Source organism: Ananas comosus, linkage group 6 (assembly GCF_001540865.1).
Source record: "Ananas comosus cultivar F153 linkage group 6, ASM154086v1, whole genome shotgun sequence".
Taxonomy (NCBI): Eukaryota; Viridiplantae; Streptophyta; class Magnoliopsida; order Poales; family Bromeliaceae; genus Ananas; species Ananas comosus.
The window spans coordinates 12,504,964-12,528,576 of NC_033626.1; the positions used below are offsets into that span (position 1 = coordinate 12,504,964).

Sequence of the window (23,613 nt, forward strand, 5' to 3'; positions counted from 1 at the left end):
AAATCAAAATGTTATTTGATTTGGATAAAATTCTACATATATGTTGGTGTAAATACATGCTTTCAAAGCAGAAGATTCTCAATTTGAATTCAAATTTTTATTATCTTAAGATTTTAATATGTTAATGTTTACTACTATTTAAAAAGGCTCTAGAGCTAGAGTTTTATTTTTGAAACATAAAATTGTATTTTTTTTAATATAAATTTTTATATCTTTATTCAAAAGTTCACACATGGTTAATTGGTTACATCCAAATTATCATGTTATTCAAAAAATCGATTTAATAGTAAATAAAACTAAAAATAATTGTCACGAGTAGTAGAATATTTTATTAAAGGGCAATTGCTTATATATTTCTGAAAAGTTTCCGACTTTCTGATTTACCTCTCGTAGAAGGCTAATATTGAAAATATCTTTTCACGTTCCAACCCATTTCAAATATATTCTTAGAGTTAAATTTTATTAATAAATTATTTGCAATACAATATACCCTTCCATCATTATCGACTTTTTTTAATTTTTGATCTTTTCAAATATACTCTTCTATCAACACCAACATTTCTCATTTATTCTTAAGTTAAGAATAAAAGAGGTATTTTAATTTTTTTTTAAATTTAATAGATGTTTAATTCATGTTTAATTCAAATTAACTTAGCGGGTTGTAATCATAGGAATATTTTACAATAACAGACAAACATACAAGAGATGTATTAAAAAGAAAAAAAAAATATAAGATATTTTTGAAAATTTGGAAGGTGTATAAAAATACGGTGGAAAATAAAATAAAGAGAGGGAAAATAAGATTTGTGAGCCAACCGTACGTGATCTTCTACAACCCGGAAGGGGCGTGCAAAAGGAGATGATAAGACCTCAGGGCCCACGCCACGTCACGTCGCAATTTTTGTTTTTGCCTTTTTAACGCGGTCGAGAGCGAGGCGTCAAAATGGAACGAGGTTATTTCCCCCTCACGTGGGGGCCCACCAACAAAAGTGGGGCCCATTAGGAGCCCGGGTTAGAAGAATCTCACGCTTCTGCTGCCCCCCCCCCGCTTAAGAAAAGTTTTTTTTTTTAAAAAAAAATAAAAATAAAAAGAAGCCCTCCGTTAAACCACGCCTGCAGTAACGTTAACAGTCTCCGGCCAATGATGCGTTGACACGTGGTGGGTGAGATCAGTCGTATCAGTCGTATTTGAGTTATTATCTTCCGCGGAGAATAAAATGTACCCCAGAACGTCCTTAAAAATAAATAAATAAACAAAAATAGCCTTCCAGTACGAAGGCCATGCGTACAGTGCAGTTAACAGTCTCTGGCCAATGCTACGTTGACACGTGGTGGGTGCAGATCTATCGTAGGGGGGATTATCTTCCGTGGAGAATAAAATGTACCCCAGAACGTCCCCCTCTTTCCATTAATTTATGTTTATATCAACAAATATAGCCGTTTTTCATTTTTACATCACTTTTATATTAATAATTTATTAATATTTAGCTAACTATATTAAATTAGAGAATTAATTGTACAAATTAAAAATATTTAAATAAAAAATTATAATAAATTAAAATTTGAGAACGAAAATATCATGCTCCTTATCATTTGAGAGCTAAACGGCCAACATATTTTTTTTTTAAAAATAAATTAGTATGAAATAGTGGTATGAAAAATGATATAGATAAAGTAAGAACTGAGTAACTAGATTTAAACTTTTTTATTTTTTAAAAAAAATTAGGAAATAATGGTGTGAACAATGAGACAGACAAAAATAAAGACTGTGTTACTGAATTTAAACTATTTACTTATTTTTATTTTTGTTAGCACCTTTCTTTCAAACTAGTCTATAGGCCCCATTTCAAGAACTCATGTAAATTTTTTTTTTTTAACTTACACGGAGATAAGCTTGAATGCTCCGCTAATAAATATGCAGGCAGAAATTCGAACTCCTGACCTTATGTATCGATATTTGAGATGTCTATTACTAGACTAGTTATTGACAGTTGCTAGTACATTCTTAATCAAATAGCAAACAGATCCTAAAAAGCAACACTTAGATACTTACAAAACAAATGCTAATTTTGCTATGAGCCAAAAAAAAAAGGAAAAGAAAAAAAAAACCTTCAAGTCGATTTGTATGCACAGCAAAAGCTCTAATTTAAAACTATATTTTGATTATATTTTTATATATTTTAAACTCAAAATTATTTGTAACCTCTACATATATCCTTAGAAACAAAACAATTTTTTTTTCTTATAAAAGTTTTGAACTTGTAAGCAAATTAATTACATCAAAAAATAAAAAAGGTATGCTCATTGTCGCATTCAATTCACAAGAAGTGCGAGTTTTAGGAAAAAAAAAAGAAAGAATATTAAAATTAAATGAGGCCTAAGTTATTGGCCGGCCAAAACTTTCTCTCATGTATTCCTCGACTCGTAGAATATTCATGCATAGACTTCAACGGTCCAAAACAAAACCCAGTAGTAAATAGACCTCTCAACTACTAAGCCTAGCAACATTACCGGATACCTTATACTTGTAAATTTTATAATAGTCTCAGCTGAGTCGTTAGTGTCTAATCATTTATTAAATTATTAATTTTAAAAATTTGAGCGGTTAAAAAGAAATAATTAATTTATTTAAAGTAATAAAATGTAACACTTGCGGATTTCGATTTGTGACTGGATTTATATCGGCTTCTGTCATGTAGCACGCAGGCCTTTCATTATTCAGAGCAATTCGACTCCTGCCACACGATAGTAGGTTGGTAAGTCTCTTAATTATATATATATATATATATATATATATATATAAATTTGAGCTGCTATGTTTTTAAAAATATCAAGTTATTAGTATTTGTAGATTTTGTGCTATTGAATTAAGCGATGTGCGGTTAGGATAATGTGAAACCCATAGGATTGAGTGGGTGGTTGGTTAAATAGTATGATTTAACGGATGAAAATGATCAAAGAAGTAGATCTAACAGTAAAAAATTTACAAGCATTAAATGCTTGGTGCTTTTACAAGCACCACAGCTGGACTCTCTCTCTCTCTCTCTCTCTCTCTATATATATATATATAATAGTAGCCCAGTCTAACTCTCTCTCTCTCTATATATATATAGAGAGAGAGAGAGAGTTGGACCGGACTACTATTAGTAGCAAAATCTCATTGTTGCTACCAGTTTTTTAGCCTTTGGATCAACTCGTTTCATTATTTCTAACCATTGGATTAAATACTATAACCCAGTGGGGTCCACTCAACCCTAGAGGGACCACTAAACTCTAACCGACTAATATCATCCTGACCCTGTAATTTTTCATCCAAGGATTAAAAACTTGATAGCAAAAAGAACGTTTTACTATTAATAGTATTCCAATCTAATTATATATATATATATATATATATATATATATATATATATATATATATATAAAAAAAGTTCCCGCTATACATCGTAGCACATAAAACTTGCTACTAATTAATAGAAAAGCTAACTCACCACTCCCCCCTACCGCAATCAAAAATTGGTTTGGTATCCGAGGTCCCAAAAAAAGTTCGAATACTAGTGATTTCGCATTTTAGCTAAATTTATTTCTGAAAAACATATATGAAGCGGATAATATACATTTTCTCTTAAAAAAAAAAAAAAAAACATGAACCTGATCAAATAGTATTATCATATATATATAATATATATATTATATATAATATATATATCATATATACTTATAATATATGAGCTAGATACTCTCGAGAGTTAACGAGCCCTTTACTCTCGAGTTTTCCGAGATACACTTCCAAATTACGATCGCTCCGTGAACATGCTTATACCACTGAATGTCAAAAATAAAATTTCAATCTTTTCGACAATCATTTCCGTAAGATCAAAGGTTTCAAAATTTGTAATTAATGTTGGAATAAGAGACTTTCTCGTTAACGTTAAATATCATCCAAATCATTTGAATTTGTTAAGAAAAATTCTTTAAAACATTTAAAACAAGACTATACTCTTGATCTTGATTACAAACCCTATCCATTTTTTAAAGAAATCAATTTTCAGTCCATTCATTTTTCTGTTCACTAGATGAATAAACACCAATCAAAAGCGCTAAATCTGATTTTTTAAATAGTTTAAAATGAAGTTTTAGATCGATATTAACGGCGCCGATCAATATTGGAAGCTCATCATCAAAACAACTCGTGAGTAAACGGCTCGTTTACTTTACAGAAGTATCAAGCTCAACTCATATATATATATATAATATATATTATATAATATAATATAGATTTTCGTCCTTCAAATCGTTTGAGACAGAGACTTTAATCGAAGATTGAAACCATTGAATTGATCTAGATATATTAAATTATCATAATAAAATTTATAAACTTAAATTTTATTTACATACATGATCTCAAATTTGTCATAATGCAGTCTTTTGATGGCGTATATGACTGTTTGATCGTTAACGTAATCTCGGATAATCCCAATACCATTAATATTTTAAGAAAATCTATACTATTATAGATAATTTTAATAACACAATAGTAAACAATGAAAAGTCCAACTTCATTTTAGAAACATTGCTTTGACTTCCAGCTTTCAGACCTCTTTGATTGACTTGATAAAATTTAAAAATATAAACATCGTTTCCTAAAATACTTCTAATAGTATAGATCATTTTAATAGTGTCGATTATCCAATTTAAAGTCCCAATCAATGCTGAAATGATTGATTAGGATAAATTTCTATTTTCTAAGGGACCTAAATCTCACCTAATACCGTCAACCATCTCAATCTAACTAACACATTTTTTATCTAACGTCAAAAAAGTTATGAGTATAAAGGTCTCCATACTCATATAATTATAGTAGCCACAGCCCTATAAATATAATATAATATACACTATAGAAGAGAGAGAGAAACGAGAGAAGATAGAAGAGAGAAAGAGAAAGCTACTATCATATAATATACGATAGTAGCCCAACACCTAGGTAACAAACTCAAAATCAACGCTGAAAAAAAAATTAACAAAATATAATAATATGACAATAAAATTTAAATCAAAGATATATCTTTCTATATAGTAATGGAAGAATTCTTAATCAAATTCACCGTGATTGGATAATTCTACAACCGTTACTTGCAAAACGCACACCTACTGCCATGAAATTGTTGATTTTGAGCCCATTGATCACTACCAAATGAATCCGACAAAATATAAAAATTATTTTCTAGGTTCTGTGCCGTGTCGGCGGGGGGCGCGGCCTGGGGGGCGGTGATTGGGCCAAATAACGCAATCATTTAACCGAGCCGATCAACGATTCTAAGTCGGCTCAACAGCCGAAAACCGATCTCCAAGTCATATAAGTTTCGATACTTCCCAAGATAAAGCATATACTCCTAATAAATTATATATATATAATACATATATAGTATAATATATTATATATTAATATATGATTTTTTTTTTTTGTGTCTTTAGTTGGTTTCCACCACCACATGACCAATCATCCCATTAAATAACCTCGACCAACCACAGGGGACGTAATACCATTGTTGCGAAGGCCCATACCCCCTGCTCAAGCCTCATCATCATATCCCACCCCCATCAACACCCAACACGAACGAAGAGAAGGAAAAGAAGAAGAGAGCGAAGAAAGGTCTCTTAGCAGTGTCGAAATACAGGACAGGAAGAAAAAAAAAAAAAAAAAGAAAAGTTCGGCGCTATACTATGCGTACCACCAATGCTTGCTACATTGAATAGTATAGTAACTAGACCGACTGTCCCTAGCGCAGTGCACAAGACTTGGTGGTTGTATCACGAGTCCCAATGTTCATACTTAGTTGATTCGCATTTTTAGCCTAAATTTAGTTTCTGAAAAAAATATATTGACTGCGATAGTAAACCATATCTTCTTCTAAAAAAAAAAAAAAACTATAGTAATCCTGATCTAAATAGTAATTATCAATAGTTATAAATATATAATTATTATATATAATATATTATATTAATTATATATTATAGTTGAGCGCTAGAATATCTCGAGAGTTAACGAGCCCGTTTCGTCTCGAGTTGTTTTCGATGATAGCTTCCAAATTGACATTTTTGATATCTGGCTCGCGTTGAACATGATTTAACCATTGAGAGTGTTGTAGAAATCAAAATTCAATATCTTTCGACATCATTTGCCTAATGATCAAAGGGTTAAAATATTGTAATTTTAATGGTGGATAAGAGACGTTTTCTCGTTAACGGTGGTTAAAGATATCCAAATCAATTGGAATTTTGTTAGAAATTCTTTAAACATATTAAAGACAAGATCTATACTCTTGATCTTGATTATCAAGACTCCTATCATCATTTTTAAGAATATATCATTTCAGCCATTCATTTTTCTGTATCGTAGATGGATATAAAACAATGATCGAAAGTGCGTGAAATCTGATTTTTTGAATAGTTTAAGATGGTTTAGATCATAATTTAACGGACCGATCGTCAATTGAGCTCTATCATCGAAAAACAACTGCGGAGTAAAACGGCTGCGTTTACTTACGAGAGTATTCTATACTCAACTCTATATATATATATATATATATATATATAATATATATATATAGATTTTCGTACCTATCAAATCGTTTTTGATGACAGAGAGCTTGAATCGATGATTGAAACCATTGAAATTGATCTAGATGTATTTGAATTTCTATAGTTAATTTTAGTAAATTTTAATTTAAATTTTTTATTACATAATATTAAAGATTGCATTAATTGGCAGTCTTTGATGGCGTATATGAGCTGTTTGATCGTTTAACGGTATAGTGAGTAATCCAAACCATTGATATTTTAGAGAAATATCTTTATACATTTAGATTAATGTTTAATAACACTAATAGTAAATGAGAAAGTCCAACTTCTATTTTTAGAAGGACATTTGTTTTGACTGTTCACTTTCGACTCTTTGATTGACTTGATAATAATTTTTAAAATTATAAATTCGGTTTTAAATATTCTAATAGTATAGAGTCAATTTTATAGTGTCGATTATCAATTTGAAGTCCCATCTCATCTGAAATGACTTGATAGGATAAAGTTTCTATTTTCTAAGGACCTACTATCCACCTAACCGTTAACCACTCTCATCTTAACTACAACATTTTTTATCTGAACGGTCAAAAAGTTATGAGTATAAGGGCTCCATACTCATATAGTTATAGTAGCACGCCTATATATATATATATATATATAATAGAGAGAGAGAGAGAGAGAGAGAGGAGAGACGGAGAAGAGAGAGAGAGAGTCTACTATACCATATAAGTATAAGTAGCCACAGCCTAGTGAACGAAGAGGCTCAAAAATCAACGGCTGAAAATAAAAATCTTACAAAATATAATAATATGTGACATTAAATTTTAAATCAAAGATATGATCTTGTTTTATATAGTATATAAGAATTTTCTATCAAAATTCACGAGTGATTGGATATTTCTACAAACCGTTAACCTTGCAAACGGGCAACACTACGCGCCATTGAAATTTGTTGATTTTGAGCCCATTTGATCACTAGGCAAATGATATCGAAAAAATAATAAAAATTATTTTCTAGGTACTCCAAATACTCTAATCAAAGTTTAAGGAGCCCGATCAACGATTCGAAAGTCGCAACATCGAAAACGATCTGGAAAGCATGGAAGGTTTCATACTTCCCAAAGCAGTAAAGCATAGTAAGCCCTATATATATATATATATATATATATATAATTATATATATAATATAAGATTTTTTTTTTTGTTCTTTAGTTGGGTTCCACAGCCACACCAATCATCCCATTAAATAACGCTCGACCACAGACGTAATACAGTTGGTTGCGAACCTCCATCCCCCCTCTCAGGCCTCATCATCATATCTCCACCCCCATCATACACCAACACGAAAGAAGAAGGAAGGGAAAAGAAGGAAGGAGAGCGAAGAAAGTGTCTCTTTACATCGTCTGAAATAAAGACAGAAGAAAAAAAAAAAAAAAAAATAAGAGGAAAGAGAGAGAGAGAGAGAGAGGAGAAGGGGGATATATAGGGGGGGATAGGGAATGGGGAATTGTCAGGCGGCGGAGGCGGCGACGGTGGTGATTGAGCAGCCGGGGGGGAGGGTGGAGAGGCTGTACTGGCCGACCGCGGCGTCGGAGGTGATGCGGAGCAACCCGGGCCACCACGTCGCCCTCGTCACCCTCTGCCGCGCCGAGGAGCGCCCCGACGGCGCCGGCAGCGTCAGGGTCACCCGCGTCAAGCTGCTCAAGCCCACCGACCTCCTCCTCATCGGCCAGGTCTACCGCCTCATCACCACCCAAGGTCTCTCTCTCTCTCTGCCTGCCTGCCTGCCTGTCCGTCCGTCTCTCTCTCTCTCATTCCCTCAATCCTCCCTCCCTCCTGCTTCCACCAGCTGCAGACCTGCAGTCATCTCCTTTTTTTCTAACAAAAAAATATTATTATTATACTCTGCAAAAGGGCTCTGAAGGCTAGAAAATATGAGAAGATGAAGAAGGCTCAGTCTGAGCTGGCCAAGCAGCAGCAGCAGCAGCAGCAGTCGCACAGGAGAGTCGATGATCAGGTTGTGGAATTCAACGCGGGAGGAGAGATTGATTCGCGCAATTGCCATAATGAGCAGGTGAATTCACCTGCTTTGCTGTTGCATAGAAATTTCATGTTTTTAAGATATTAATTGTTTTGTTACATATATTATTACTATTATTATATAATTGACGAGAAATGATGGTAGCTAGTAACTTGGTAAGAGTAATGTTTAATTTTTGTTTGCTTTAATTTAGTTGGTTGGATATATATATGAGGCTAGATTTTCACAGAAGAATTATGTGAAAAAAAAGTGCGGAGGCTCTGGTTGAATTAAAGAAGCACTTTTTGTGAGAGTGAATGCAATGTACTTGCTAGTCTAAAAGCCCAAGTACACATTGCTTTGAGCCAATGTGGGTCTGTTCTAAAACTAATCCCTTTTGTGTTCATCCGACTATACATCAGGTAGCAAAGCATGAGAGAGACCGGCAAAAAGGCGCCGCCGCGCAATCGGCGGCGAGGTCTCGACAGTGGCGCCCTTCGTTGCAGAGCATCTCCGAAGGCGCAAGCTGATCGGATTCGAGCATGCGAAGAAAAAAAGAAACGAAAGGAGAGAGAGTTCAAAAGAGGAGTTGGAGAATCAGATCAGGTTCATTGTAGGGAGGAAGTGAATCTGTAAGAGAAGCCCTTTAGAGGAGCATCTGTGTGTGAAGACAATTTGCAGGGAAAAGGAGGTAGTTTTTTTCAGCTCATTGTGATCTAGGAATCATAAAAAGGGCCAAGATTGAGTGATGTAAATTCCAGTAGTTGTGGCAAAAAACAAAAAAAAAAAGGGTACAAAGATGATTAAGATTGTAAGAGTGTCTTGTGAAGGACATGTAAATGACTGTCACTTGTTATCTGAAAGATCTGCTTCTGCTTCTTGAAATGCTACTAGTTCTTTATTTTTGGCTTAACAATCTGGCAAAAATTTAAAATTTAAAATTTTGACTTTATAATCCACCTCAAACTCCTAAATCTTTTTATGTTTTGAAAGTATAGTTTTTTTTTTTTTTTTTTTTTTTTTTTTTTTTTTTTTTTTTTTTTTTTTTTTTTTTTTTTTTTTTGTCTTTTCTTGAGAGAGATGCTTACAAGTTTGTTTGTTTTTTTTTTTTTTTTTTCACTTATACCAACTAGCTATGCTCTGCATAGCTCTGTGTATACTGTATACAACACAATAGCTATTGCTGCCACAGGAGCTTCTGATGTTTTCTTCTTCTGGAGTAACATGCAAACACCACATAGTTGAAGGGCTCCACTAAGAAGGGCACCTGGACCCCCCCTATATTCCTTGTGTAGCAAGGCTTTTGTATTCATGGGAACCTTCAAAGATCTGCAACAGGACACTACTCATGAAGCATTGGAAAAAAAAAAAGAGGAAAAAAACAAGGGGATGGGTCATATTCTCTCCTGAAATATCACTGATAGACTCATCATAACTAATTATACACGCAACTTATACACACAACAACTCTTTCTTTCCTTTAATTCTGCAGTAGCTGTAAATAAGCTTTGCATGTTGAGTGAAATACCTAAGATTGTGTCTTTCTTTAAAAAAAAAAAAAAAAGAAAAGTGGTTGTTTGGTGTTTACACTACAGTAGCAGCATATTTGATGGGTTGTTATAAGTTGCTGAAATATTTTACTTCATTATATATATATACAACAGGATGTTAGAAAAAAGGATGAGTAATTTAATGCTTAAAGATGATAAGTTTGTAATGTCATCGTCTACGCGCCATTTATTAGCAACTAATTTTGTAGCCATCTGATGCATCAACATCAAGTCATTATCAACGATATATAAAAGAATATAAACACCGTAATCAATATAAACAAAACAAACAAGTAGTAGTGATATTATATTAAAGGAATTGAACTCAAGTGCTACTATATCTGAGAACATTGTCCTGCATTGCCTAAAGAGAAGCACATCAATGTTTGATCTGAATAGTTGGTAATGCCCTTTAAGCTGTACCATTTGATCCTGATGCAATGTAGCTCAATATAAATTATACAACCAGTAGGATTTAGTGGTCTCAAATAATGAAACCAACATGCAACTAGTGGCCCCTGATTTTGCCTCCTGATGGAGCCCTAGCCCTCGTGCCTGCATATTCGCTCTTTTACGAGAGATCTTGTGTACGATTTGTAGCACTCATTATCATTAAGCCTTGCGAAAAACTAACCACCCTTTTCGTTTCGCATTTGTTTCTTTTTTCCTTCTAATATTCATAAAAAGTTTAGGGTCTATTATGTCTCTTACAAAAGAATAGAGAGTAAAGTAAGAAAATTTATAAAAATTTGTGACTTATCGGTGCAATTAATCCAAATTTTTTTTACCGAGATAACATTTATTAGAGAGTCATTTGAGAAACAAAAGTCAGGTTGAGCTGGTTTCTGTGAAAGATATTAATCCTATGAGTAATACTACTTGCACATCCTTATGCACATCCTTAGGCCAGGAGTATGTTCGATATCCCCACTCATACTGAGGTTCATATCCGTTGCTTGTCTCATCATTTCTTTTAACTAAAAACTTACTTTGGATAAGTTTGTAAGATTTACAACCACATTACATCTAAAAGTAGCATTTTTCCAATCATAAAATTTCTTTTAAGAAAAAAATAATACATATATACATAAAACAGAACTATTGTACTTTTAGGAGCACGGAGGCTTCCATGCTACTGAGTAAATGGTATCGAAAAACCAAATGAAATTTTGATATAAAATTCTTTATACATATCAATATCACTTATCAAAAATTTTAGTGCTATATCACTATTTTTTATAGATTTTTTATTTTCAGCGGTTGATATTTTGATTACTAAGTAAATGGTATCGAAAAACCGCAAAAATTATTTTTTAGAAACTTCAAATACACTAAATCAAGTCTAACGAAACCGATCATCGATTCGAAAATTCCATTATCGAAAACGGCTTGAAAGTACGAAGGCCTCTATACTCCTAAGAACACGACAGTTCTGCTCTATATATATATATCTACGTATATTTTGCGAAGTAACAGATAATTATCAGCAAGAGGTGTGGCATTGGGGATTCTTTATCTCTGAGGATAAGCCAGCGAAAATGGGCTAAGCTCTCTTTCCAGTTTATCTTACTCAGCTTTCATTTACTTTTATATGACTTTTCCTCTATGTTCTTCGGCTCCATCATTCACACCACTTTTAACTTTAAAGAGATACACACAATGCAACTGCAGCTTTTTCTTTTTCTTATTTTTGTTAGGGAATCCAGTGCCAACCAACCTTTCCTATTACGCCTCTGCTTTTCGTCGGCTTTGTCAAAAGTTCGCACCAACAAATTACTTCCGTATAAATAAGAACTAGCAATGACATGAATAGATGCAAGTATGGGAATAAGCAAAATAGCGTTTAGATAAAAATTGAATTATTTTTCGGATAAAAAAAATAACGTTTGAATAGATAATATGAAATAAGAAAAATAATGGATAATTATATATAAAAAAAAAAAATTGTTGGCGGGGATAGTTATACCAACTTATTTCAGTAATCCGAAAACTACCATTTTCGGTTAAAAAATTTTCGTTTGGATATAAAGAGGATAAGGAATTATCTCTCCCCTAATCTCTAACCCAAACACTGCCTAAAAGTTTAATTACGACTTGCATATTTGACTTATTTATTTTATTATTTTTTGGTATAACCTATTTAAAATAACAGTCACGTGCAATGAAATAATTTATTACTGTATCCTTTTCCTTCACCGTCAAGAATCTTATCGGGCGTACGGGCCGGATTCGGGTTGGGACAAAACGGTCTATTATATTTGGGGTTGGGCAATAATCCGAATCCGAATTTTTTGTAAGGAGTGAATTTTGACCCAAACTCGGGCCCAAATTCGGAACCCATCGGACCTTGTTGGCCACGACCCGGCCCGTTTTGGATCATCTCCGCGATTTTCCAACCCTCGATCGAACCCTCTTCACGCATCTCACCTCTGCGCCGTTACGATCTCTCTCTCTCTCTCTCTCTCTCTCTCTCTCTCGTAAGTAGGCTAATTTTCCTTTTTGTTTTTTTTTTTTTAATTCCCACTTCAAACTTCGATCAATCCTTTTTTTTTTTGAAGTTTCCTCTGTTCGTCAAATTAATTTTGCTATTATGTTATTGCAGCGCTTCTCGTCGGATGAACCCGTGCATATGAAGTGTTTGATGAAATGCCTCTACGAACAATAGTAAAAATTCCTGCTGTAATCGATCACAAACGCTTTAACTGCAATTGAGTATAAGTATGTCGAAGGACAACAACAGCGGCGCGCATCCGGGCAACGGCCAATCGGGGCGGCTTCCCCGGAAGCGCTTCTACCGGGCGCGGGCGCACAGCAACCCGCTCAGCGACTCGCACTTCCCAATTCCCCTCAGCCCCGCCGATGTCGACTACGCCCATCACTTCCCCCACTTCTTCGCCCCGGCCGAGCCTGATCGTGGAAATGGAATGGCGCTCTCGCCCAAAGTTCGATTCGCCGATGTTGGCTGCGGTTTCGGTGGATTGCTCGTCGGCCTCTCCCCGCTCTTCCCGGACACACTCATGATCGGAATGGAGCTCAGAGATAAGGAAATTGTTAAATATAGAAATATCATTCTCTAAAAGTTTTGTTTTTGAAGAATAACGGTTGTTTCATATAATTTAACATATTATCGAAATAGTTCGAGTCACGCTAGACTATTGGTATAATTAGTTTTCTTCTATTTAATTCACATCTATATCATGTATCTATGAAAAAAGAAAAAATCTTGAGGCCATATATGAGGAGAAGTGATAAATATAAAAATATAAAAGCACTATTTTCTAAGAACCTAAAGTTTTTTTTTGAGAATAACGGTTATTTCATATAATTTAACTGAAATTTTCTATTTGCATCAGTATAGCTCGATTTCACTTTACTCTTCTGTGGCTTGAATTGTAACACTTCGCCACTCTAAATTTAGTGATGATTTAATCACGTAATTTCAGTAACCTCAGGGCGGCCGAGTGTTGCATGTTGAATAAGTTTATAAAGTAAAATCGGGTTCTACCGCGAGTATCTAAAGCCTTTATTTCGCTTGTTGGTGAGCATAGTTATAGAATGTTTGTTTGTTGTTGTATTTATATTGCAACATGCATGTGCAGGTAACTGAGTATGTCAAAGATAGAATCTTAGCCTTGCGAGACTCGAACCCAGGGAAATATGAGAACATATCCGTCGTTCGCACCAATTCAATGAAGTACATACCGAATTACTTCGAGAAGGGGCAGCTATCCAAGATGTTCTTTCTATTTCCGGATCCCCACTTCAAGGAGAAGAACCATCGGCGCCGGGTGATCAGTCCTCAATTGCTTGACGAGTATGCGTATGTGATGGAAATCGGGGGGGTCATATACACGATCACGGACGTGGAGGAGCTCGGAGATTGGATGAGGTCTTGCTTGGAGGAACACCCGCTGTTCGAAGCTGTTTCTGAGGAAGAGTTGGAGACTGATCCGGTTGTTAAGCTCTTGTCTTCTGCCACGGAAGAAGGCCAGAAGGTTGCGAGGAATGGAGGGCAGACTTTTAAGGCTGTGTACAGGCGCGTAGCGTTACACGAAGAGTAGCCGAAATGGCTTTTTCGGAGGATAGGGTGATTTTGCTGAAGCTGCTCAATCGCAGAAAGAGATGCTTCGTGGTGTTGATCGGTTTAGAGTTCTCTCATCAGATGAGCTGCTTTGGAGCTGTTTTTCGAAGTATTTTTTACTATCTGCAGTTATTTGGTTTCTGTTGTTTTAACGTGGTTAGGGTTTGCTATTTTTTTAAGTTTAATTTGGATTATATGCTAGATTGGTATGAATAGGCTGCACCTTGAAGTAGAGAAGTGGAAGTGGACATGCAAATGCTTGCTGCACTATTTTGTCAGGATTTCCTACTTGAGGAATGACTAGTGTTGCTCTGGTTTGGATGGGAGATTTTCACAATGTTATGCATTCTAATCATAAAGTACTTCACATTTTCAAAATTCAATTGTTTATATATGTATATGCACTAATATATATTGATGAAAGGAGCATCATCCTTTGTTGGTGGGCGTTATTTGACGCGGTACTTGGATCTTTATATATCATATGAGGTACATTTGATGAAAATAATGCACACACATCCTCCGCGTTCCAATGTTATGCCCTCTGCTGCTTGAGAACCCCATAAACTACATACGAGTTTGGATTGGGTTCTCAAAGATGTAGAATGATCAAAATTGATATTTGCGACCAGATTCAAATTTATAGATTCTCGGACAATGATGATAAAGGTACATCATACTCAAATCAGATTAATTTCAAGTGGAAACACATGTTTTACAAAGCTAAAAATTTACGGCTCCATGAAGCTTCCCTGCCAAAATTTTTTAAGTACAACTGAGTTAAAACATACTGCGTTTAATCTTAATGAGCTCGGAGAATGCATTATCAAGCAATCTCAAGCAATCTGTTCTTCCCAAACCCTCCAAACTAGATTTTGAAAAAATAAAATAAAAATTGTAACTTGAGCCTCTTTTTAGCCATCGCGATAATTGACAAAATAAAACCTTCTAGTTTTCCTCTCAAACTCTGAATGCATATGTGTAGGAGGAATGTCACGGATCCCTGTTTGCTGGAACAAGCTTTAAAAGCTTTGCTAGATCATATGACTTGAAATCTTTTCCATAACATAAACTCAGATCCAAAGGTGTTTTCCCATCCTGTAAAGCATATAAAAAGAAACATTATCTTCATATCCAACATAGAAGTGCACTACTACATTTCATGCTGTTTTACGCTTTCTCATGAGACGCTTCACATATTTCATTGTAGAAAACAACCGCCAAATAGATTTCTACCATAGTGGTATCACAGAAAAGAAAATTGTACAGATGGGTAGATGGAAAGTACCGCCATATTAGAATGCATCAATTTTACAACATTGGTAGAACCATCAATTAAATGATCAGATAAATAAAAATGAGTCATAAGCCAGACGGGTGTAAATGAAAAAGTAAACCATAGATAAAGCCAATCCAAATCTTCCAAGAACGTTCCAATAAGATAAATGAGAACTGGGATAAATGAAGATTTAAATTCTGTAGAGAATATTTAAGCGGACTGAAACCGTAAAATTTCAATATCATGATTTGGTGCTGTAATCTGATTTACGGTGTATAACATGTAACCTATAAACCTTTTGGTTACATAAATTTAAGTAGTTACATCAAGTGTCTGTTTTCCTTCTCAATCATTGACATACTATTTATTATGAACGGTTAAATCAAAAGAAAAGGCAACAAAGTCAAGAACAAGAGACCTCCATCCATTCAGACAGAAAAATTGATCAACTAAGTCAAGCAAACTGGCAAACTAGTACAATGGTAAGCTACACGAGGTTTGACGAGCTCAGCTACAGTAGATTTTCTTAGACAAAAGACCAATACGAATACTTTTAATTACAGGAAAAGTGGGAAAGATAATCAATAACATATAAAATTTCAACAGTTACCTTATTTCTTCTAGACTTGTCAGCACCATTTACAAGCAAAACCTTTGCTATGTCTCTTGATCTACTTTGTATGGCAACATGCAATGGTGTCCAGCCTTCCTGTTTAATAAATGAAGACAATAAGCAAACCAAAAGGCACAGAATAAACAGAAAATATGTGAATTAGACTCCACTTACATTATCAGCAACATTAACATCAACTTTATATTTGATCAGTAACTTCACAGTTTGCATGGCACCAACTTGAACAGCATAATGCAACGGTGTGGCACCATCCTGCAATATGGCTAAACATGTGCAATCTGGAGATGATTTCATATAGACACATTTCCATATATACTGCTTTGTCGTATCCAGTTGCATATCCTCCAAATCTGAGTATTCATATGAGCCCTTCAACTCACATATATTTCCTTCTACTTACGACAATGACCCCAGTTAAAATTACCTTTTTCTAATACACAACCAACTACCTCCCAGAAATTGTAAGAATCCCCAACTTAAGATTAGGGTATTTTTATAAGCAAGTGTACTGACCAGGGGTACATATAAAAGCTCAGATCCAGGGGGATATATCTGAATAGATGTTTCTGTAAGGATAATTCCAAAAAAATAGAAAAGAGAGATTGCTTACTCTATCCCTGACGTGAGGATTTGCACCTTTCCTCAAGAGATGGCTAATCACAGCCTCTTTTTTACCTATCACTGCCTTATGAAGAGGAGTGAAACCATCCTGCATTACCAACTTCAGAATTCACTCAGAATGTCTACAGCCAATTGCACGAGTGAAAGTAAGGGTGTCGAACCTACTTTGTCGAAAGAATCAATACATGTACCAGTTTCCAACAGTTTATCCATGAAAGGAATCTGGCCTGCTAGTGCAAAACTGTGAAGTGGGTGCCACTTCAGCTGCATGAAATTAACCATTTCAACAATTAAAACCAAAAAGTTATTTGAAGAAGGAATATTATCCCAATATTAATCGGCTCTAAAAGATCACAACAAAAAAATGTCAATTTGGTCAGCTAATGCATGGGGAATAAAAACAAGTACACTTTACCACATTTTATCAGTTGCTTGGTCGAGGGAGGGGAAACTTAACTGTTGATATTTTGCTAAGATTAGGGGCCTCGTTCTGATCTAAAATAGCCTTTTCTTCCGGTGTTAAAAGCAGCTCAACTTCTGCAGAAACAATGTGAAACATAAATGGCTCAGATGAAAAGGATATTAAATTTTCTCACAAATATCTATAATTTTGAGCAATTACATGCCACTACTCCCAAGTAGCTTATAGATTTGGTTTTATTATGCCCTAACTCTTACTGCATAATATTGAGTATTCTTTCGCTCCATAGAGTGAGTTATACATTTGATTTTTTTTTTCATTTACAAAAAGCACAATCTTCAATTTATTACCTGCTACGCTTGACTCACTCTATAATGGGAATATACCGGCATGAAAGAAATGTGCTAACGCAAGGGATCTACTTTTTACGGTTAAAACAGCAGCAACCAATCTCTCCCAATCGTTGTAGCCAATGACCAGCATTTTATACCTCTCGTAAACTCCTTTTCTTCCTATTAAACTCACGTTATCCAAAATGTCTTTGCAACTCTAAGGTTGTGTATACAATATGGTCAGCCATAACAATTAGGTAGCTTATGTAGAAATCTCAAATGTATAACTTCCATGAAACCACAATCTTCTTAATGCCTGGAATTTTTTTGGAATAAATCACTCATGCTTGCACAGAGTTACAAACTACTAAAATTTTCTATCTCATGAATCTAGATCGCTGTTGTGAGATAATCTATAAAAGAGATGAAAGCAATCATGTAAAGAAGAAATATGCACAAAAGCTCTTAAGATTACATATAAAACAAACATATAAAATTAAAAAGAAGCTGCATATAAAACGATAGCGAACTAATATGCTCTTAAAATTACGAAACCTTTTACAAGTTCCTCGTCGAATTGTGCAATCGGGCTTTTAGCAATACCGAGAAGGGAGGGTTTAGCTCCTCGCGCCTCTCCACCTCCGTCCTCTTCCTCCTCGACATCATCGTCGTCCTCCTCTTCGAGCCCGCCCCTCTCCTCGTACTCGCTCCCGTAGCCATCGTCCGGGTCCTCCCAAACCCCTGCAGATTCCCATTTGGAGCGGGGGCGGAAGCTAGGGTTTATGGAGCGCGGCGCCGGGGATCGGAAACGGAGCTTCGGGGACGGAGATCGAAGAGAGGATCGAGAAAAAGAAGGGAGAGGAGGGTGGAGAGAAATGGCGATTACGTACGCGGTGGTTGGCGGTGAGAGGAGGAGGGAGCGCCGAGGTGCTAAGGAGGCTCCCGCGTACATTTCCTTCGTTCTAAAGAGCGATATTCTAAAACCTCCACTCTTTATCCCGAATTAAAGAGGTAACAAATTATTCAGTTTGAGTCTTGCTTCTTAAATTTCTTAAATAAATTGATTTAGCGCAACGAATAAACAATTTTTTTTAAAAAAAATAATTATGACTTAAATTTATCAAACTTGTATGGAGCGGATCAACATTATTGATTAATGGTTGCAGGTATAATACATGAACAAAACCAAGCAATCTAACAAGCTGTATTTAACTCGGCAATCCTCTCTCTTCCCAAGTAGGATACACACAATGACACAAACAAAACTATCATAACCTACTTACAACCGGCAAATACTAGTTGCATGTACTAGTTGCATGGTTATTGCTGGCGAATTCAACGAATGTTCTCCAACTCTCCAGAATTCAAAGAATATGAAACACAAACAAATTCGGCTACATTAGCCTTCATCCAGTCACTTTACCATTCCAGTTAGCCCCTAAAAAAGGCAGTGCTTTAGTACAACATTGGAGCATGCGGAGATCAATTAAGCACTATCCCCGTTACCATCCGGCGATGGTTTCTCAGCGGCCACATTATCTTGCTGCGGTGGCTGCTCAATGGACACATTCTCTGCTTGTGGGGTCTTTGGGGTGAACACATTATCTGGTTGTGGCGGCTTCTCGACGGCCATATCATCTGGTTGTTGTGGCTTCTGGATGGCCACATTATCTGGTAAAGGCGGCTTCTCGACAGCCACATTATCTGGTAAAGGCGGCTTCTCGATGACAACTTTTGCTTCTACATCCTTCTCTTCAAGCTGACTGAAATTTCCTTTAGCCATGACGAGCTGAGAGTGGTGGTGCTTGCAATAAAGCTTGCCCTCATGGGCAACATAGTTAGACGGGCTAATTACGCAGCCCCCGTGGCTGCACTTGAAGCACGGTCTATGGTATGCCATTCCATCTACGGCCACCTAAAAGATGAAATTCAGTAAACTTCAGTGTGCACTCCCGAAGATTTACATAGTTATGTCAACCAAGCATGTTATGTCAACCATGATATACATAGTATTAAGTAAAATGCAGAATTGCAAGTAATTAATTAATCTAGTCAACTCTTTTGATCTCCGAGCAAAATGATTCTCACCCTTCAATATTGCATATATCAGTTTACAGTTCAGGATTGCTCAAAATTTGGGGCCAATTATCAATCAAGAATACTAAGAATTGACTTAACAAACTAATTCTTGCAAATGTACTCCACCAGATCGGCAGAACCAGCATCTAACAAGATATCGTCTCCATAGTTCCAGCAACATGGGTTTGTCAGCAAATATCATGATAGAGTGGAATCAACTACCCTTCAACTGTGTGTGATGTTAACTGTGTCCTAAACCTAGCTTTCTGAGACGGTACAGTTGGTTTTACACAATCTGAATTCAAAAATCTCCTCTTCCCGAGGCCACCTACACACTTTACGTCATCTCCCAACTGCCTATTTTGCAACTATAAAGCGAAGCTTATCAAAATTGATCATCATAATACCTGCTAAAACTGTACCAACTAACCAAATGTTAGACCCTCAGAGAACGGTCAAAGAAATTAAATGGTGCGGAGAGTATAATACACGCATATCTAAAATGCTAGTCAACATGAAGAGATAGCCCAAGGATTAAACACTTTCCCATCAATCCAGAAGTGACTAATCAATCAACTAAAACGTACCTCAAACTCGAGATTAAGGCGATAACAGAAACAAAACTGATCAATAAGGTTTGCATAAATGGAAAGGTTAAAAATCAAAATTGAGTATAGGAGGAACAGCTAAAACAGAAAATTTTAAGTTAAAAAGGAATCTTTTTTTGTCCCCCCTAGAGAAAAGTTGCAGGGATCATGCTGACCTTTTCTATCGGGTACACTGTTTTTTTACACACAACACACTTGTCTTGTGTCCCAGCAAACATACTTGAAACTCGGCTGCTAGATTGACCCTGCAAAATATCAATACAGCGTAAGTTGGAAGCAAAGGTATGCTGAGAACAACTGCTTATGCGTAACCCAACTGCCTTAAGAAAAATCTCCATTACACAAAAATCCAGATATGCTAGTTATAAGTTCTTAAATGGTAGGATACCTCATGCCCATTTGATCGTTCCGCCCTATGTTTCATCACACCTACATTCACAAGGTTTGTTAAATTTATATGCATAAAAAGGCACTCAAGAAGAAGTACAGACGTAGCAGTCGACGTACCTTCAAAACTTTTATCCAAACTGCCGGTCATCTTAAAAAGCTGGTCATAGTGAGGTTTGCAGTAAAGAACGCCATCAATGGAGCTATAATTTGTCAGCTGCATTATCATGCATCAAATATTACTGACATGATGAGAATAACAAAATCACATCCAAACAAGAATTCTCACGCAAGAACATGGCATAGATCGGTGATCCACACTATCGATAAGTGACGCTTTTGGCGTGATTATGGCAAACTGTTTCAAAGAACAGCCATTAACTGAGGCATCAAGTAGCTGAAATATAGCTGACATGATACGAGGTCATTAGGAATGCAATCGAACAATTCGAGTTCGACAATGTATATATTGCCAATCATTTCAGAGCCAATTATAATGCGGTCATAGTCTCAGAATACAGAACTTCACTTGGTTCAAATAGCTCAAGTTATGAATTAAAACATCCTCATAACTTTCGAACCTCACACCTCATTATGCATTGGGTGAGCAGTTGCCTCATATCTCGGTTTCTATCTTTTCATACCTACCCGGATAATGAGGATGATAGGTAAAAAGATATGTTAGGTGCTCATTAACAATACAAACCAAAATCTGGGCCAAGATCTCACACAACTGGAACCAGAATGCTGAAAAGGGGAAGGTAGAGACTACAGCGCAAAACACGAGAAAAATTAGCGAGATTCTCGCAAACTGTAACAGATTTGGAAAAAAGCCTCAAAGCCTAGAAATAGAGTTGTACAAATTGAAACATAAGTCTATACGAAGATCACGAATTGCATCGCAGTAATAATAACATGTACAGAAGAAGGAAAAAGACATTAACCGGACAAATTACAGCTAAAGTAAAGGAAATTGAATCATGGTTTCAGAGCAAACCGAATCAAATAAGAACAGATAAAATAAAGACAACAGAGATTTAAAAGTTTAGGCAAAGATCAGGGTCAAATGGGAGAATATATTCCAAAGCACATAATAATCCTCAGATTAATTGACGAAGACGATAGAATCAAACAACGGGAAGTGCAAGTATGATTAGACATACAAGAAAATACTCCAAAATAATTTAAAAAAAAAACGCACCACAAATTCAAAAATTCTGCAAAAATAATCCAAGGAACACAAAAGACGATCCCACAATCAAATCCACCAAACAATCAAATCACCAAGAGCAGGGAGAGAGAGAGAGAGGGGAGGGAGATACCTTGAGAGTGCCTTTGCAGTGGTGGCATCGGAAGCAGGATCGGTGGTAGACCCTGTTGTCGGCGGTGAGCTGGTCGACCAAGTAGACCTTCTTCTCGCACGCCGTGCACTTCTGCGTCGTCCCCCCGAACGCCGACGCCATGAACGAAAAAGGAAAAAAAAGAAGAAGAAGAAGCTTCTAGAATCTCCTTGGACGACGAAGAACGATGTAGAAGGAGACGAGAAGAGAGAAAGAGAGAACAGCTGAGAGAGAGAGGGGGGGAGGGGGAGGGTCAGAATATAACGGCAGGGCTACTGGCTACAGCAGGAGGGAGGTGGGGGTAGGGACTCTTTATTTTACAGCTAGAGCGGCAGCACGACTGCAGAAGAGAAGTATTTTTTGTTCATATTCTATTTGAGAATTATCCTGTGTGAACGTGATATGCCGCGGTCGTTGGACTGGGTATTTGGGCCCACACTTCTGTGGCCCACATGTCAGTGTAACGATGAGGCTGAAAAGTATCTTTATCTTTTCCCTTTTTTTTCTTTTTTTTTTTTTTTGCTTTTTAACTTTTTGGGACAGCATGAGCTTTTGACAGTAAAAAACAGTAATGTTAACCGTGTGCCGTTATTGTTTATAATAGTTAGTTAACTTTTCTTTTTTCTTTTTTCTTTTTTCTTTTTTTTTTTCTTTTTTCTTTTTTTTGAGGGTTGAGAACCTATAATAGATCATTTTAAGTGTGCTATCAAACTTTTCAAAAGTTTGATGTTACGATCCAATTTTTGAATTAGTTTGATTTGAGTCGGCCAATAGTTCTTTAATTTTAAAATTTAAATTAATTATTTATTTTAATAAATTTATAGTTATAATAATTAAGCGATGTACGTATACTAACATATAAATATATATATATAAAAATAAACATGGTGCATTCAAATTCTATAGTTAGAATATTATTGACCGGCTCAAATCAAAATGATTGAATAATAAACTCAAAATTTTTGAAAAGTTCAACTCATAATGGTTCATAATCCATAAAAATTTTATTATTTTTTTCGTAAGTTCTAAGATATCTACTGAATCATGGAACGGATTAAGTATCTCTATTTAATGACCTACGGATGGATATCTTTAATGTGAGAAAATATATATCAATATCCTATCATATCTCATGAAATGTAATTAGTAAGTAAATTTTTCAGTCAGTGAATGATTTACATTTTTAAAATAAAGAGTAAACTTCAAATACGGCCTATGTGGTTTTGTACTTTTTTATTTTCGTGTCTTATGATTTAAAATATATAAATTTAGTACCTTGTGATTTTATTTTTTCTTTTCATCAACCCATCTATTAACTTTTTTAAATTATATACAAAAAACTCTAGATACCTTATATATAGTTTATCGAATATTCACTTTAGTATCTTTTAGTTTTAACTTTGTCACTAATTTAACAAAAAAATTAGTAAAGAGGATAACAAAAAGAAAAAAATAAAACCAAGGATACGAAAGTGATACACTTTAAAACACATAATACTAAAATGAAAAAGTACGAAACTATAGAAATAGTATTTGAAGTTTTTTTTTAAATAAATAATCAAGTTTGACATAACAAAAGTAGATGGATTGTTGATGCACTAACAAGAATTAGTAACGTCCCTCGTCATTTTATACTGGCAATGGGAATAAAAAACCAACTCATTTTCATATACAATGAT

The 23,613-nt window shown here is 35.3% G+C and overlaps 4 protein-coding genes across 4 annotated transcripts; 2 read left to right on the plus strand and 2 right to left on the minus strand.

Moving 5' to 3' along the window:
- On the plus strand, positions 7,803–9,487 carry LOC109712259. Its single transcript, XM_020235729.1, has 3 exons — positions 7,803–8,360; positions 8,507–8,656; positions 9,025–9,487. The coding sequence occupies exons 1-3, from the start codon at positions 8,082–8,084 to the stop codon at positions 9,130–9,132; spliced, it is 537 nt and encodes a 178-aa protein (XP_020091318.1). The 5' UTR covers positions 7,803–8,081; the 3' UTR covers positions 9,133–9,487.
- Positions 12,490–14,556, plus strand: LOC109711168 (tRNA (guanine-N(7)-)-methyltransferase). Its single transcript, XM_020234089.1, has 3 exons — positions 12,490–12,629; positions 12,755–13,196; positions 13,752–14,556. Exons 2-3 carry the CDS (start codon positions 12,873–12,875, stop codon positions 14,211–14,213), a joined length of 786 nt encoding a protein of 261 aa, XP_020089678.1. The 5' UTR covers positions 12,490–12,629; positions 12,755–12,872; the 3' UTR covers positions 14,214–14,556.
- LOC109711731 (ankyrin repeat domain-containing protein EMB506, chloroplastic) lies at positions 14,892–18,525 on the minus strand. Its single transcript, XM_020234925.1, has 7 exons — positions 18,076–18,525; positions 17,225–17,304; positions 16,933–17,031; positions 16,757–16,855; positions 16,300–16,398; positions 16,123–16,221; positions 14,892–15,331 (listed from the first exon to the last, which is right to left on the minus strand). Exons 1-7 carry the CDS (start codon positions 18,470–18,472, stop codon positions 15,227–15,229), a joined length of 978 nt encoding a protein of 325 aa, XP_020090514.1. The 5' UTR covers positions 18,473–18,525; the 3' UTR covers positions 14,892–15,226.
- LOC109711732 (LIM domain-containing protein WLIM1-like) lies at positions 18,697–22,269 on the minus strand. The gene is made up of 5 exons (XM_020234926.1): positions 21,917–22,269; positions 20,715–20,811; positions 20,596–20,636; positions 20,363–20,452; positions 18,697–19,435 (listed from the first exon to the last, which is right to left on the minus strand). The coding sequence occupies exons 1-5, from the start codon at positions 22,055–22,057 to the stop codon at positions 19,007–19,009; spliced, it is 798 nt and encodes a 265-aa protein (XP_020090515.1). The 5' UTR covers positions 22,058–22,269; the 3' UTR covers positions 18,697–19,006.